The 18,487-nt window shown below is 41.2% G+C and overlaps 1 protein-coding gene across 1 annotated transcript; it reads right to left on the bottom strand.

Annotated features, from left to right (window-relative positions):
- Nucleotides 1-9: 9 nt before the first annotated feature.
- LOC145438608 (enoyl-CoA hydratase, mitochondrial-like) lies at nucleotides 10-7,606 on the bottom strand. The gene is made up of 3 exons (XM_080315947.1): nucleotides 7,210-7,606; nucleotides 1,943-2,192; nucleotides 10-646 (listed from the first exon to the last, which is right to left on the bottom strand). The coding sequence occupies exons 1-3, from the start codon at nucleotides 7,531-7,533 to the stop codon at nucleotides 357-359; spliced, it is 864 nt and encodes a 287-aa protein (XP_080172073.1). The 5' UTR covers nucleotides 7,534-7,606; the 3' UTR covers nucleotides 10-356.
- Between the last annotated feature and the right edge of the window lie 10,881 nt (nucleotides 7,607-18,487).

Genomic DNA, 18,487 nt, shown 5'->3' on the forward strand with positions numbered 1-18,487 from the left:
CTAACTCTGTCTGAAAGTAATTAAAGATATTGAATTGCGAACATAAATTTAGGTATTTTAGAGAATCCCTTCTGGTGCATGATTGAAAATGAAACATTGCCCAACAAATGAAGAGCAGAGATATCATTCATGGTACGGTAAGCTAATTAAGCTAACAGTAAACCAGTTTTGGGAATTGGCACATAAATGATGTGCCATCAGCAACTAATTAATAGGGCTGAACAATATGGAATACTCAAGTTATCGGATTCTGAATCGAGTATCAGGCTCTGAGTTTTTACAATCAATACTCAATTTGGATATGAGTACTCGAATCATTGTGCTCAGCCCTAATAATTGAACGATTATATCAGTCATTAATTGTCGGTAAAATTTGCTTTTCTCTTCTCGACAAACGCGCCCATCCCTTCTCTCCTGTCGTCGGTCGCAAAAGTGGAGTAGAACAGCTTTCTCTCAAAAAGGCATCCTTGCGCTAACGTCGTTTCGAACGCGGAATCTACGGCTTCTTTTGCGATAGCTACAGTGAGTTTGGAATTGTTTGCGATTTTTTCCGCCGTCTTGATCGCTTCTTCGATTAGCTTGTCTCCTTCTACGACTTTACTGACGAGACCGGCGGCCAGCGCTGTTTCGGCGTTGATTCGATCTCCTGTTGACGAAATGGTTTAAGTACCAGTTGAACTTGACATACAGCGGTGGCCAGTCACAAAGTATTTCAACTTTCTTCGAAATTTGTGGAATGTTTTGTCTAATTGCTCAAATCATTACAACAATTGGATCGACAGCGCTTTGATTCCAAGTTCTAGACTCAACATAATCGGAATCATAAAAATACGGAGAGTTTATGCGAAACACACTGATCTAGACATAGTAGGCCTATATTAGGAAAAAACTCAGCAAAGCTATGGCAATTGCGAGAGAATATCGTGAGTCTACACATTGTTGAGACGGTGGTTCTCAACACATCTTCAAGGCGACCCATTTAAAAAATAATTCTGATCGGTAAAATCTTGCAACCCAAACAAATAGTTGTAATATAATACGTTTTATATAATATTTTGACCACCGAGTTGTGTTTCTTGAGCACAGTAGTGTATATATTTTACAGTTTTGTGATCTCTTAATGTTCCCAATTTTATATTCGCCTCAGATACACTATGCCTGAAAACAGGCGACCACAAAAAATATTCAGGCGACACATGCGTTAGGAAACACTGGTTCATGTAGTGTCTGAATACCATATTTTGACACAATCTTCACACATGGTATAATCACTATAATGCCCTATGTCAGATAAGTTGGCGTCAGGGTTGTAATGACCCGAGTCATGACTCGACTTGAGTCACTATTTTCTGATGACTTGACTTGACTCGAGTCATTTTTATCAAATTACGGAAATGACTCGACTCAAGTCAATTTGTGTAATGACTGACTTGGACTCGAGTCACTTAACATGACTCGAACCGAGTCACATGACTCGAGACTCAGATGGCCAAGACCGACATTTCATATTAATTTAGAACAATAGTACAGTAACCACATTATTGGAATTTCGTCTATTGGTACTGGTACTTGGAAATGCGACCAGAAACTGCTAAAAGTGAGGAAAACTATTATATTATAAATGCGAACACTTCAATATCACCAAGTAGAGTTTGAAAAAGTAGCTTTAACAGAACTTCAACTAGAAACTGAGCAGTCAACACAATGACTCGGACTCGAGTCATAATATAATACCATGCCTCGACTCGACCCTCTGCTCGCTGATTAGGAATCGGACTTGACTCGGTGGTGAATTGAAAATGACTCGACTTGACTCTAGAGTCAAAACTATAAAAGTGGGATTGACTTGCGACTCGGAGCCTTGCGACTCGGAACCTTGCGACTTGGTTACAACCCTGGTTGGCGTATGTAGGGACCATGCAGCCTCACTGTGCTACTTTACCTGTCAACACAAGCTCCATCGCCAATGACTTTCCAACAGCTCTCGTCAGTCTCTGAGTGCCACCGGCTCCGGGAATAGTTCCGAGCAGAATCTCAGGTTGACCAAACTGGGCCTTGTCAGACGCGTAGATGATGTCACACATCATAGCAAGCTCGCACCCACCGCCGAGAGCATAACCATTTACAGCGGCAATGACAGGACGTTTACCCATCTGACCCCAATTGGATATGAAACCGGACATGGTGCAGGACTGAAAGACAATAAGTCAACCCATTAGGCTATATAGCAAATTTTGACTCGAGCAAAAGTAGAAGCTGCGATTTCTAAGTTACCGTAATTTTCCGAATATAGTGCGCCCCCCATGTATAATACGCACCCTTAAAATGATGTGTATATTCTTGGAAAAAGCCTGTACCCATGTATAGTACGCATCCTGCATTCGCAGTACATGAGTACATGAATAGTTGCGGCTTAGTATTCGATGTTGTTCTGTTTTGCGATGTCACTGTCGAACAATCATGACATAATGATCGCTAATCATAATACAATTAACGGCATTGTCTCTAAACGAGAGTAGATAGTAGTCAAAGCCTGTGAGGTCGGCGACGCGATAGCTCAGGCTGGCGACATACGACATCTTGCGCACGTGGCCAATTACAATTACAGATGCGATTGCTCAGGCCAACGGTTCTGTCGGGTGCACCAGTCCTGTTGGAGATGCGACTGATTACACAAGCGATTATATCTTGCGCACATGGCCTCTTGTGTATGCGATTGTTAAGGCCTGTCGTTGACGCGATGAATCAACAAGGATTGCCGCGCACGCTTGTAGCAATCAACGACCTAATTTCGCTGGCGTACAAACGGCAAACCAACTCAGCAAGAGATCGCGTGTTTTGCAGACGACACTCGTTAATTAGAAACGCTTTTCGTTAATTGGCAACAGGCTTCTCTATTTGGCAGCGCGTTACACTCTATAATACGAATTATGATGCCCAATGGCTAGAGGTGATGCGCGATTTAAACAAACATGAAGAAGAGTGTGATTTCAATTTTTGACTGAGCGATTTTTTTTCAAGGCTTGTTGTACCCATGTATAATACGCACCCCCCTATTTTAGGGCGAAAAATCTGTAAAATTTTGCGCATTATACATGGAAAATTACGGTATTTAAAAGCAAGTATTCCAGGCCTGGTTTTTCTCAGAAAATTGAAAACTGTTGAAAAAAGTAGCACCCAACATCAAGTAAGTAATGCAAGTATGGAATTCCAATTATTATTAAATGTGGCCGACGTAGTCATCATTGGGGCTGGAGTAGAAGTAAAATTCCAACCAGAAGAAGTGAAAAAAATTTTGGATTTTGGAAAATTTATTGTTAAATTTAAAACCACCCACCATAAATATTATTATTTCAAATTCGAAATTATCAACTCCAATAACTTAGGGTTACCATACGTCCCCCTTTAGAAGGATTTGTCCTCCTTTTTCAGGAAATTGAAAATGTCCTCCAAGGACGCCTATATGTCCTCATTTTTGGCAATTCGTCCTCCTTTGCAGCTTTTACGGCTAGGCTAATGAAGAGGGTTAACTGAAAATCCGCATAAATGACTCGAAATAGGTAAAGCGGACATTCAAGCGGGTTATTCGGGAGTCGAATCAAAGTCATGACCTTTTTTTTAGTCAACACAACAAGATTTCCAGTACAAATATTTCAAAATCAGCTGTTTTCAATTTCGGTTTGTATGATTAGAAAAAAGTGTTCTCCACTCCCAATTCCAAAATATGGTAACCCATCGAGTGAAATTTGCTTGCACCGATTTTTTTAGACAGCTTAACAATCTCAAAGCCTGTAAAATTTCTATCTGTACTAGCTTCGCTTCGACACATTGGAACTGAGCTAAATTTTCTGTGCATACTTTTTTAGCCTATCTATCAATTGTATCAATATGGCAAGTAGAATTTGCATAATAAGGTTATTATTGAACAACCCCAAGAAGTAGTCCAAATTCTTATCCACTTGAGTAAACAGAGCTTAGGCAAAACCTACTTGAGTACTCCGGAAAAGAACAAGTACTTCCTTACTGGCCACATCATTATAGCCCATTATGTAAACCAGTGGTTCCCAAACGGTGGGGAATTCCCCACTGGTGGGGAATTTAATGGTTTCTGGTGGGGAATAGACGCATTTGTTCAAAATTATATACAGGACGGACAGTCTACATATTCACGGAGACACATGCGCAATTACCGTTACCAGTTAACTGCTCTGGAATGTATGCATCGAAAATTATATTGCGTGCTGTTCACAAAACCTCATTTATAACTCTGGATGGCAAATCATGGCGTCACAAGCGCATACAGCACGACTAGTTTGACGTGAAATAACGCTTTCACGAAATTTTGTGGGTTACCGGTATCGGTTCACAATACGTTTTATGCTGAAGTTATAGGCGATTGCCTCGCGTACTGGTGTGGCTGTGTGTCTTGTGTACAGTCAAACCAGCAATTAGCTGCTCTGCGATGACAAAAGCGCTGGGTAGTGGGGAACAGGACCGTAATGCCGCACCCCAAACCCCCCAATTGGGTGCGGGGCGAGCTCGAAGGGGCCCAAATTTATTTCGTGAATTAATAAATTAAAGTATTTGTTTCAAATTTATGCCACTTTTTCAAAAAAGTTTCGCGCTGGGGGCGCGATTTAATATTGCCAAGTATCTAATTATTGGGTACCCTTCCCCTACGAAAATACGTAGAACTTATAGAAATGGAGACTTCGGCTTCGGCCATTATTGCGCCACGACGTGCCAAGGCATATGAAGTTATTTATAGGCCATGTAACATGCAACTCCGAGAAGTGTGCCAGAACGATCAGCAGTGAGAAGACCTTGGCCGAGAAGGAATGCCTTTGTGGTGACCCAAAACTTCGATATATATACAATACATAAATGTTTAATTGGCTAAATGGCTGGCGCCGAATATTTCTGTCCTGGCGATCTGAGCCCCACAGGACAAATGCCATCCTGCAGGGAAAATTATTTGCCAGTAAAGCAATACCTATTTCAAATCGCGTGTGCCTTTTAGTTTTGGCGATTTCAATACCTTAGCACAGTGGTTCCCAACCGGTGTGCCGCGGCACACTAGTGTGCCAATTGGACTGCTCAGGTGTGCCGCGAGCAAATGTGGTAAACTATGTCGAAGTATGACACAAATCCCAATTTTGAGTGTGTCATTGTTGGTTTTTCTATTGAATTTACCCGATCAAGACACTCGATGCACAATCCGATGCACTGAACAGATATAAGGATGCCGAGGCGACCGTAGTTAGGGTATCTCAATCTGGTATTTCAGTCTGGCATCCCCATTAGGTCATGTATTGGGTCTTTCTCTGGGCTTTTTATTGTAAAGACGCAGCGTATATGGGCGGATAATCTAATAAATCTGCAACGCTTTGTAACTTGCTACTGCACTGCCATGAATCAAACTTGGGCATCCACCGTCAATGGGCGTGATATGCTAGTTTGCCCACATAGTAGCATCAGTAGCATTTAGGACGAGGACGGTGATAACTAAACTCGGGTAATTGGACATTGGTATTGAGGTGTGGCCGAAGTGTTCACCTTTTACTCGTCTCCCATCAGAACTGGAGGCAGAACAGGGACATGACGGAGGTTGATGACCTTTTTATATTTCTATTTGTAGTCGTATTCTTGCCATGTCTTCGTCATCGATGATCATTTTACACCATGCCGATATTACATATTTTGATTCCTGAGATCCCAACTTATAGCACGGCCCACTTTTTGTAAGACACTGCTTTTGCAGATCGGAGGACGAGTAGGAGCCTACATAGTCCTCCAACACCTAGGAAGGCATCTCCCCATCGAGAAATGAACTCATTTGAAAGCGATGTTCACGTTTAGAAATTAGAATTGCCAACATAGCCATTTACACTGTGATTGTTAGATAGCATGCCAGCACTGCAGGTGAAATGTAGGCTCAGTGCGCAATGTAATGTTGCACGCGACAAATTCGAGAATTGAGAAGGAAAGTTGATGAAATTATATCAGTTACAAATTTCCCCGCCGCTGAGGTTTCTTATCCCGATTTGCTGGAACTACAATTGAACTGCGGGTGGCTGCCAGTATAAGACTATTGAGGTATACTATCCTCACACGTGCTATTACACGATCAGCGTGGAAATGCGTTTTGCATCCATGTTGTATATGGTATAATACACCTCTGTATTTGTTAGTAGCGATCGTGATGGACTCTTCGATGCGACCGTTAATTACACCGACAATGGGGTAGTAGGCAGACTTTATTTTCAAATCATTCTTATGAAATAAAGCTGAACCTGGAGTTTAAACGAGATCACAGCAGGCAAGGTATGTGGTAACAAGGGTGATAGCTGATAATTCAAAACCTCACACGAAAACGGAGAAAGCTCTTCTTCCAGCCTGCAATAAAAGTGTAAAAAAATGTTTGGGAAGAATTGAAAACGATTCCAATGTCAAATGATACCATTCGTAGACGTATTTGTGAGATGTCCGCAGAGATAAAAGAAAACTCAAGCAGAGAAACGCCTACTTGAATGCTCCGAAAAGGTAGCAGTACTTCGTTAGTGACCACCACTGTAAAACTATGGTTGTTGCTGTATACGCATTCTGGTAGTTTGCCTGTGCCGTAAGCCAAAAGAGTTCGGAACCACTGTGCTAGTGTGCCGCGAACTATTTTTAATTTTCAAAGTGTGCCGCAAGGTCAAAAAGGTTGAGAACCACTGCCTTAGCAGATATCGGAGGTCACGAAATAGCATAATGTAACGAAGTCAATATACCAACGGCAAAGATGTTCAATTCTTATTTAGGGGTCCTACCTTCACACCTCACTCAGCTCAACCGGTAAATCTGATTACGTGAGCAGAGAGGGGATAAAAAATTGATAGCAAAAATATGAAATTCCCGATCATATTGGCCGATTCAAACACAAATTATATAAATTTTTCGCGCTAGGCGCGTTTAGTGGCAGTAGGGCGACGCACTAAACAGTCCTAGACCCAATGTAGCTGATAAGTTGCAGGGAAAAAGCGTACAGGCCCAGCGGGGATGACGGGGTTCTGGGCGCCCAAGACCAACTTGTTTTTTTGCAGGACTAACAAAGTGATGTTACGGTCCTGGTGGGGAATGAAGGCTCGGAATATATCTGAAGTGGGGAATGAAGACAAAAAGGTTGGGAGCCACTGATGTAAACCATGTCTTGTCTGCAACACTCACTTGAAATGTCATTGGCTGCATTTGCTTGATATCCGCACCGGCTGCAAACGCTTTTCCTTTCCCGGTCAGCACAACGCAACCAATATCCTTATCTTCACTGAGATCTTCGGCTGCGCTACGCACGTCACCAATCATAGCGTCGTTAAGCGCGTTCAGCGTACGTGGGCTGTTCAACGTGATAAGTCCAACGTTTTTCTTTTCGCCGACTTTCTCCACAGTTACAAGATTGTATGTTTTGTCGGACATCATCCGGGAGGAGAGAATTGGTCGTTGAACTGTGCCGCAGAGCAATTTATGTCCAAATCTACACGCGATACTAGCCATTATTCCTACCGATGAAACTCGACTGACTACAAGCTTGGAAATTGAAAAGCACTGGAAAATTAATCAACGAACATAATTACATTATTCTGGCATTCTTTGTTCTGGTGATATATATACTAAAAGCATAAAATTGATTAGTAGGTCTATATTATTCAGGGTTGTAACAAAGTCACAAGGTTCCGACTCCAAGTCATAACTTAAGTTTACTTTTACAGCTTTGACTCGAGTCAGGTTGAGTCATTTTTAAGTTGACATGCCGTCAAGTCTGTGTCATGTCTGGGAGCGAAGGTTCGATCCGAGTCATTAAGTTCACTGTTCAATGTTCATTAGCGATTTCAAGTCAGGTTCAACTCTCTAGTTTCAAACCCTTGGGTGATATCAAAGGCCTCGAATTTATAATATAGCCTACCCATTTTTCTAACTGTTAACATGTTTATAATTCAAACAGATAACGACATTTCCTGAGCGCTGAGCCTATCTTCAAACATCGGTCCTGATACACGAGTCTTGAATCAAGTCATATAGAACGTAGAGTCATATGACTTGGTTCGAGTCATGGGCAATGACTCGAGTACAAGTCGAGTCAATACAATACACAATGTGACTTGACCCGATTTCATGAAAAATTCATTAATTCATTATGAACTATGTATAGGCTATATTTATTATTATTATAATTGTTACGGTCATCATTTTATTTTAAATATATTAATTTATGATGTGATGCGAGTGTGACTATTGTGAGCAGCTGACTTGATGACCAAACAGTCCTAAAGCTAAAATATTTTGTTGCGAGGTCTTCTAAACGTTTTCCTTAATGCCTTCATATTTTTCTAGACTAAGCCGGTACCGTAACGAACACAAATTGTAACCACTGAACCCCGTACATTAATATTCTCAAGAAGGCTCTTATGAAGAGCATGTTATTAATAACCCCCAAAGGTTTACCTTTACATTGAGCTAAAGCGATAAACACTAAACGGCGCACTACGCGGAGAAAGCCGAGCAGAGGTTGAGAGAGAGAGATTATAGATAACTAACCTACGTAGGTTAGTTATCTATAGAGAGATCATAATTATTCTTGTCTGCACCATCGAAGTGCTTTGGCGATGGAGATGCGAGGCAACCTTTAGGTAACATCATCTAGTCTGTACCACCATGATTTTTCTCCACCATGCTATCCCCGCGCCGAGCGGGATAGCCGCAGATACCAGTTTTAGAGTTTTTGTCTAACCCGACCAGGGATATATAGGCAGGGTGGCCATACCGTCCTTATTTCTAAGATTTGTCCTTATTTTGAAGAGCCACGTCTTAGAAAACTCAACTGTCCTTATTTTTAAGAAATGTCTTTGTTTTCGACTTGCGTCCTTATTTTGTCTTATTTTCAACAACTACAGAACTTCGATCATTTTCCTCTGGTAGCTGTGTTGCAATATCTGCAACATGTGACATTGACCTGGAGGCCATATGAAAAAGACCGCTATTTCAACTTATATTGATACCCCAAAACACAAGAAGTGTGTCAGCTGCTGCTGAGTATACCTGGGGCATTCCATGCTGACAAAAACCAGCAATCATTCCTCGCCAACGATTGCACATCGCAATATTCCCCGATTATAACATCGCAAGGAGTTTGCTTCGGCCAGGACCAAGACTACAACATTTGTTACTGGAGGACTTGCTCCATACACTCAAAAATGAATTTGTCTGAACTTGGTGTACATGTACACGTACAGCCTTTTCCCCTATTGGTTAACGCCTCCAATCACAGCGAGGTGAAGAAGTTTGGTTTATCACGCTATCAGGGCCCAACACCATCGTATTGCTTTTTGGGGGGTGACGAAGTGCTGTTTCGGCCCTGAGTAAAGGTATAAGCCTAGACCTGAGCGGTCGTGAGATCAATGAAGCACTTTCTGAGAACAAGGAGTTGCTGGAGCAGATTGTTTCTGGCGAAAGTATGGAAAATGATATGCCACGCCTCGTATAAATACACAGTATGTACGAAAACGCTTTTAAATGCCAATATAATTTTTCGACTGTCCTTATTTTTGTGTCCATGTCGATGGCAACCCTGTATATAGGTTATATATAGCTCAGTGGATTGAACCCACGACCTACTTATCTCAGAGCATAGCGAAGTACCGATCAAGAATCCGCACGTATCACCAATCACCATTACGCGATGTCGCCCTATGCGGCCCCGGCAGGCAATAGTGAATTTCAGAGTCCTGCCAAAATCATGCTAGATTTTCACATTTCCGCGGAAAAAATCTGCTAAAATCCGACCGTTGAAGCAAATTCAAATCCAGATCCAGTCCGGCTACGTTGAAAATCGCAGAAATCCTGTTCAAGTCGAAGAAATCCTGTGATCATTTCTGGCGCGGGTTAACTAACTGGGAGGACAATAAATAGCTCAATGAACGGACCATGACAAAATCACTAATGTCCCCCACTGCACTGCCGAATCAATGGACACGAGAACGAATAGACCTCGCAACGCTAAACGATAAAGAGAGTATCTGCAGCTATCTAGACCAGTGGTTCCCAACCTTTTTCGACCCATCGCCCCCCTTTTCAAGGTCAACACCTATCATCACCCCCCAAATTTTGTGTACCGAAAATTGGGCATACAAACTGTAATCACCGGCGGGTTGACCAAAAAAAAAAGTCAAATTTTCGGCTCGATGTCCCCCCTGTCGCCCTCTTCGTCATTTTCGCCCCCCTAGACCGCCAAATCGCCCCCTGGGGAGCGATATCGCCCCTGATCTAGACCATGACTATACGATGAACCATAGCTGTACCATTGAGTGCTGAGCTTTGCTGGTCAGTCAGACAGTCAGCGCTTTACTCTACGGTGCAAACGCTCTCCGCTACTGCTCCCTTTCTCGCCGTTATCTGGCTCCCTGCTCTCTGCTCCTTGGCTCGCTCACGAATATCTATAATAACAGATCACAGATGTCATCCCTGCTCATGGTCGCTCATGCTCATGCTCATGCTGGAGTCTCAGCAATCGCACCTTTCGAAGTGTCTGAGGTTATTCTGGACTCCTCATCCCCACGCAGCTCTTCTTATGACGTATTTATGTGGAAAAGGGCTAATTGGAGGAGCCAGGATATCGTCTAACTCTAAGAAAATCATGTCAACCGAAAGATCAGAATCGAACACTGTTGCAGCAGGCAAGGGGCATAATGAGATGGTAGATTGAGGGACCCTGGTCGTTTCGATGTCGTCCTATCAGATTCTGTTCAGCCTACATCACATCGTCTCTTTCGTATTGTACATTGTCCGTTTTTAGCAGCTGAAAATTATCTCTAATCTACCTTAACCCCTAGTAATATTGTCACAACTGAAGTAGCCTGTCTTGAAGGAAACAGTGCCTGTACTCGAGATTTATTTCGGTTCGAGCTTACAGCCTACTTCCCTGTTAACTCAACAACATTGATCAGTATCGGTATCAATTTATTAATGGATATCTGGAGCTAGATATGTAGCCTAGATATCCCAGCATCAACTTTTACAGTTATACGCAGGTATATCTAGAACTATCGATATCTCTAGGTTAGGGTTACCATATTTTTGCGGAGCAAATTGTGGATACTCTTTAGCGCCCACTAGCGGATTTAAAAATGAGGTATGACACATTGTCTGTCAATATGACGTCACACTAGCAAAGCTTTGCCTATTGACCACAGGTGGTCACGATCCGGATCAGGAGCCGCTATAACGTTAGGTCGGTGCATTTATGTGGTTGTGTGTTAACCAGTATCGAACCAACATTTTTTCAACCGCCTCCTGTCCAAATAAACACTGATTTTGAGTCCACCTTAGGGTAATCGGTGTAACTTCTGGGGCCTTAATATATACATCTGGTTTCTATATGCATCTGGTCGTAAAATTTTTTGAATGACATCAGTCTATTGCTTCTTCCATGTATTACGATATACTTTTGATCCTTTCTCCGCCCATACATGATCAATGATCATATAGTTAGCGGTGGAGCTGCTGGAGGATGATGACTTCGAAAATACAGGGAACGGAATTATACAGCGTAAAGTCATGTCACGTCACACGGATAAGACTATTTATAAGCCTAAATGTAGACCCGGTTGCACATCCGGCGGTTTTCAACCCTTCATGGTCGCGACTTCATTTCAAATTTGAAAATGTTTTGTGACCCAGCTATGAGTTTGATTAGCTGATTACTGAAAACGGTCAGCACATTTACACAGACTTACTCACGGCCTATTTTGGAAGCTAATTACATTCAACATCTTCGCGAAGCCCAGAATAAAGACAAACGACCCCCCGGGTTTAGAGCCAATATAGAGATAGACTCTATCTCGCCTGCACCACCGAGATGCTTTGACGACGGAGATGCGATACGGCCTTTATATCAAGGTCATCTAGTCTGCACCCCCGCTTTTTTCTCCTCCATGCTATCCGTGATTGCTGAGCACCTAGCCAGATAGCCGCGGATACCAGTTTTCGAGTCTTTGGTCTGACCCGGCCGGGGACCGAACCCACGACCTACCAATCAAGAAGCCGGACGTATCACCTACACTATCTCACTCGGCTATATCTTTGACAGAAGCATCTAGTGACATTACCTGACTCTAGTAATACACCGTTCTCTTATAATTGCGATTACAATTAGACATATTACAGTATATGATGGTTATTTTTTAATTATTTTTCATTTTTTGATAATTTTTTATTGCATGTTTTGCGAGGGTCGTGGTGCGCATATTAAAATCCGTGATTGTGACACTAAATCGCGCGCAGCACGAAGAAAAACATCAAGTGGCATAAATCTGCCAAAAAATAATATCGTTTCTGTTGATTTACGAAAACATTTTGATCCTATTTCAAACCTTCAAAATTCCGGACATTTAGGCATATTTTAGAAATTCCTCCCGGACGCAGTTTGAAAAGTGAAATTCCGGACGTATGGCAACGTAGGTAGGCTATCCCTGGTTATAGGTATGGGAGAGTGGCAAAACATAGACATTTTCTGCAAAATGCGTCGATGGAAACAATTCTACCTTGTCGCTATTTAATCGGGCGCGTTACTCTGGATTACGGTTACCATATTTTGGGAATCTGAAAAGAGAATACTTTTTATAAAAATTCAGACTTACAATACCCGAGTAAAATCCGGAAAATTTGGTAGAAATAATAATTAATAATAATAAACTTTTCCAACTCGACTCCAGAAATACACACTTTTATTGAATTTGCCGTTGGTTGACTAAAATAAGGTCAACTTTCTGGCTCAACTCCCGAAAGACCCGCCGGAGCGTTCTGAGTAGTGATTTCCTGTATCTCAGTTGAATTTTAACATTATACATTTAACCAAAATTTTCAAAAATGAGGACAAAGCCTCTTAAAAGAGGACGTATGGTAACTCTACTCGTGATCAACCGAAATAATCATGAATGCTCATGTGGAAATGGACTCAATGCACAATTTGGCTCAAGTCATTTCATGACACGGTAATCAAGGTCAGATCCGAGGGCAGTCGCGATATTTATCAACTGATAAATCATTTCAACAAGATCGATCGCCTGTGATGCGCAGAGCCATGGTTTGCGACGTTACACGTTCACAGATATTGGCGACGAAGCCAATCAGGATTTTAGATTGCCTCTCATTTTGAATATCTCGTCGCTGTAATCCAACCGTAGAGAAAATAACATAGGCGGTTGAATTAACAACAAGAAACTTAACGATGTAGGAGAGGGTATGATCGATTTGACTCTGCGTAGGGTCAAGCCGGTCAACTGGTCTGATCACACCCGCTATTTCGCGCGAATGTCCTATATACCTATATGCAGTGTGCACCATTGTACCATGACTGTAAATATCAGAATATCTTTATTTATTATTTATTTTGTCATCGTCCCAGTATGATAGCATTCGAATATAAGTTTCAAATAATTCCATAGTTATTATGCAGTGTCAGCAGATAAGAAACTACTATTTGAAAACTAGAAATTACACACTATGATAGACACAGTCGAGTATATAGCATTGTAAATCGGTGCAGCGTGGATAAACATATCGCAGCTCAGTGTCTGCGAAATTCAATTTGAACATCCCGACGATTTCTAACGTGTAATCAGATGTAATCGGGGTTACACTATATTTGCTTTGTTGGGTCGCTGTTGAATAATTTATCTGATTGATTTTGAAGATTTAGTAGATGTGACCGATTTGGGACTCGAACAATTTCACATCAAGAACAATGCCACGCAGATCGCGTAAGTGCGAAAGCTGATATCGTATTACCCAGGATTAGATATGAAACTTCTAATGCAAGAGAATTTCGCGTACTTCGCTGAGTAGCAGATGTGGCGTTCAGGCATTGAATACTCGGATTTAGATATATGATGATGAGCAGCATAATCCCTATCACGGATAAGTAGATCAGATATTGGCGGAATCACTGCAAAGTAAACAGGCCTTATACTCGAGATTTACTTACGTTAGAATTGCGTTAGAATGTTTTTAGACCTACTGCAGTTTTTAATTTGGTTTTGCTTGACCTGTACTAATTGGTCAACTTGCAGTTAGTTGTTGTTGTTGTTGTTGTTGTTTATTCTACAAAAGGATTTAGCCAGCAGGTAAGCAAGTAGTTGTTCGTGTGGATCCTAGGTACTGCTTTTACCATGTTAAAACTGCGTAGCTTCGTAGGCTTTATAGTGATGAATAAGTATATAACGCACACTCAGCTAACTGAGTGGCATGAGCATTGAGCAATTGCAATACAGATCCATCTGATCTGATCACGAAAAATAGGTAGTGAATACTTTCACAGTGGCCAAGATTTTATATAGGTATAGGTTGCCATATATGTCCACCTTAAGGAGGACTTGTCCTCCTTTTTCAGGAATTCGAAAATGTCCTGCGAGGACTCCCAAATGTCCTGCTTTTCGGGCAATCCGCCCTCCTTTATAGCTTTGACAGCCATGCGATGGTACAGACACAAATAAAAAACTCCCTAAATGACGCGAAATCTGAATTCTGGACGTTAGAGCGGGTCATTCGGGACGAGTTGAAAAATGACATATTCGACACAACAGCAATTACGCGTTTTCTCGTCCGATATTATATATTTTGTGATTTGTAAAAAAGTGTTCCCTTTCCCGGATCTCAAAATATGGTAACCCTATTTATAGGCTTAGATAAAGTATGCATCTCCCCGAGACTCGTCCATAATTCCATCAAAGTTCTATAACGGGCCGCTTGTCGCCTTTCCATGCCCCTGTCCTTCGCATGTCATTTCGATAACTTAATTCTACTGACAAATTGTGGCGCCAGCGGCTCCAAAAATGAATTCTGATTGATTTAATGTATATTTATTCGAGCCTGCTGTAGGTTGTATGAGTGCAGACATTTCAGACAGCGTTAACCGAAATAATTTGTATGGAATGGCGCGAGGCGGCTGCTTGCAGTCGATCTAAATTCTATCATCGGCGATAGGTATAAATGCTGAAGCGGACACCCCTATAAGTTATTATGCACAGGGGATATCAAAATGGAATTAACTCAACAAGTTGAATTGTCAGTTCTCTTTACTGAGCGTGCCGCTGCGTTTTGTTTTCTATGGGGTTTCCGAACTCTCGGAGTCTCGGGACGAATGAACAGATTGCACAACGCACCAAGCTGTACCTACTGTATCAGCGTTTTTCAGCAGTGTTTTGTGAGATATTTGCCAGTTTGTCAATACTTACATAGTATCCTCTGGTTGGCGGTACACAAAACGAATGCTAGTTTCAAAGCAATTGTAATTATATTCACTAACACACAATTTCAAATCGCCAGTCAGGATTTCATACCATTATATTTGATTACTTGAAATGCATTGATTGTTCATCACAATACACACGCTCTTTGCCAGTGTGTCGTATGAAATTGTTCAGAAGTAGCCCACAACTCGTTTCGGACAAGTTACATGTTAAAGCTATACGGAGAATTGTAACAAACTTCGTTTAATTCCGACATTTCATTTAAGAGACATACGTGGCAATAGCCTATATCAGGGACTACAGCAAACAGCAAAGTTGCATTATTTCAAAGAATACCGAACAATCACAACCAAGTTTGTGTTCAGGACTTCGCGAGCTTCGCCTCGCTGTAACTTTAATTGAACCACTGCAAATATCTAATATATAATGCGGCATTGAAACAAGTCTCCAGTATTGTATTTCAGTGTGCATATATTTGTCGTAATGAAATTAGGCTTAATTTTGATTTTGAAGGTTAACCGGTCCGCAACATTTGATTTTAACTTTTACCTCCTGCCCGCGAGGTCAAAGGGGTTGAGAACCACTGACTTTCATAATTCTGTTATGCATAAATTGCCCCGAATGCTCATACCCTATTGGCAGCGCACTTCACGGTGTGACATGTTGGATTAATTTGATAACTTGGAATGTCCTGGCGCCGAATAGTCGCTCATGTTAAACTCGACTTTACAGAATCACCGGTAATACGGCACTGAGTTTCGTTAAAATGACTCCACAATTTGTGATGAAGATGTCTCCGCATATGAAATTATCCATGTGGTGAATGATAGGTTGAATTGAACGGGAATGACCTTTATATATAGTTGTTAAATGATATATAACAACTGCGTGGCCTTATGGATGTTTTTCTGGACGTTCTTCCATTCCATGAGTCAACTACTATCAATTTTGAGGATAAAATGTGTGTTAAGAAAAGGCAAGACCGACAATCTCAATTGCAAAGCCCGTAACTGATATCGACACTGCCAAGGTTGGAATCGCTATAAACAAGAGACAATATGCACATGCAGTTGACTGCTTATTTTTGGATACATCAACACGTCTGGTGACTCATATATATACGGAACCTGATTATTTCTCCCATCGATCTTCATGAAATTCTCGGAAAGCGAGATATGTTATCGAAAAAAGTTCAGCAGAAACAGAGGACTATTTTGATTGGCTTCGACAGACTATAATTGTTCGTTCAGTTGCGTGAAAAAAACGCATTAATATTTGATGGCATGAACAATAATGGCGCGTCCAATCGGATAAAAGCAATATATATTATGGAAAAGATCCTGATTCCACAGTGTCAATGGACAAACCGACAGCGGACATTCCTTTCGCTTGCGGCGCATAACGAAATCAGGTTGAAAATAGGAGGGATATTTTGTTTTTGTTTGAGTAATAATCATGTCTGTACCGTCGCTCCTAATAAGTTGTAACTATTAAAAATGGAGGAAGAAATCTGGTTTCGTTCGTGTTTGAGATCGGTTCACTTGAAACAATTTTAAAAGTATGCAATATTTAGAAAGAATGTGACAATATAAGAGTGAAATCAGTGGGATTATAATTCCGAAATAATCACTGTTTCGTATCGGTAGATTGATTTACACCACAGAACCAAAACAAATTTATCCCTATATGCTCAGCTTTTCCAAATGGGATTAGAATTAGAATTATATGTCCACTGTATATTTTCTTCAAATTAGATCAGAATTGGGATTACTGGATTCGCGTAAACTTGGAAATTGAATCAAGTTTAGTTGTATCAAATTAGGGTTCATTGTCATCAACACGAGTATGACAAACGTCTGTACACTGGTACAGCAAGCTTTGCTCGTTTCGCACCACACAGTTCCCGTGTAGCATTTTTAGGAAAACTAGAAATTAAATTAGATTAGTCAAATAGAATTAGAGTAAAGAACCATTCAAAAAATTATATAATAATTACATTATCGGCATTTCACTCCAATTAGCCTAATGAGATAACCAGAATTATCTAAAGAGATTGCATTTCTGATCTCTGTCCGTCTTTGCTTGGAGTGCTTGAAAGCCGCACGATATTCGATTTGTGCTATTACAAGTTAATCAATGTATATTGTGTAGATTACAATTTATTTGCAATCACATTACGGCCTTTACATGCTCGTGCTCGCGGGCGAAGTGAAGAAGTGTGTCGTAGTGTAAACGACAATACAGAAATATCATTGACTAAACGTGCTGAACTGTCATATGATAAGATACGTTACCGATCAACTTTATAGGCATTTCAAATACCTTATCAATAGAGAGGCCATATGTATTTCGTTGGTACGCATTACGATTGCATAATTTTAAGACCGTCAATCATCTTTCTTCAGACCCCCTTACAACATTTACTGAGCTGTCAGAGTTACGGGCTGATTGCTGTTCAGGGTAATCAGGGTATAGCGTGAGCGGTAATCATTTTTGTGAATACTATTGCCATGCGCCGATCCAACGGCTTTGGCAGTCAAATGGAGTCTGCGAGGCGCGGCCACGATCACTTCAATTGTGCGGGATGTAAGGGCTTCCGTATAGTGAATGGAGATTAGATAGGATTTATGAATTACGATGTCTTTGAAACGAACGTTTTGTTGTGTTTATGCGAGCTGTAGTTACCACAGACGATATGCCATCGCTGCAGAGTATATGACATTTGCCTCACATAGGTAACAAGCCCGATAGGTGATTGTATTACTACTACAATTTTACCTGTATGATGGCAAATTAGCTGTATTGTCACTACAGACGCAACTTCAGATCACACTGAGGCTCCCACTGATCGTGTCAGGAATATCAAATGTGCGATGTATAAGTATATTGGAGGTGCGTCACCAGCGCTTGAATCCATCTTTGGGTGAAGCTTTGCGTTAATATTTTGTATATATCTTTGAGTATCGATTCGCCTATAATCAGCCTAAATTTGTCGTTTCTGGTGTTTCGTTGGATATTTCAGGCGCAGAGTGTACGCGTCGCATATGGATTCAAAGCTAGACGTGTGTATTGTATGCTGTATATTATCCAGCATACTCAGGTAGTTATATTTATTTCGATCTGTAGACACTCGTATTCGGGTAAATTTAACAGGATACATGCACACGCACGGACTTCTTTTTATTATCCAGGCGTTCTACTTCTAA

This window comes from Botryllus schlosseri, chromosome 5 (assembly GCF_051294905.1).
Source record: "Botryllus schlosseri isolate E-star chromosome 5, Bs_hap1, whole genome shotgun sequence".
In the NCBI taxonomy this organism is placed as follows: domain Eukaryota; kingdom Metazoa; phylum Chordata; class Ascidiacea; order Stolidobranchia; family Styelidae; genus Botryllus; species Botryllus schlosseri.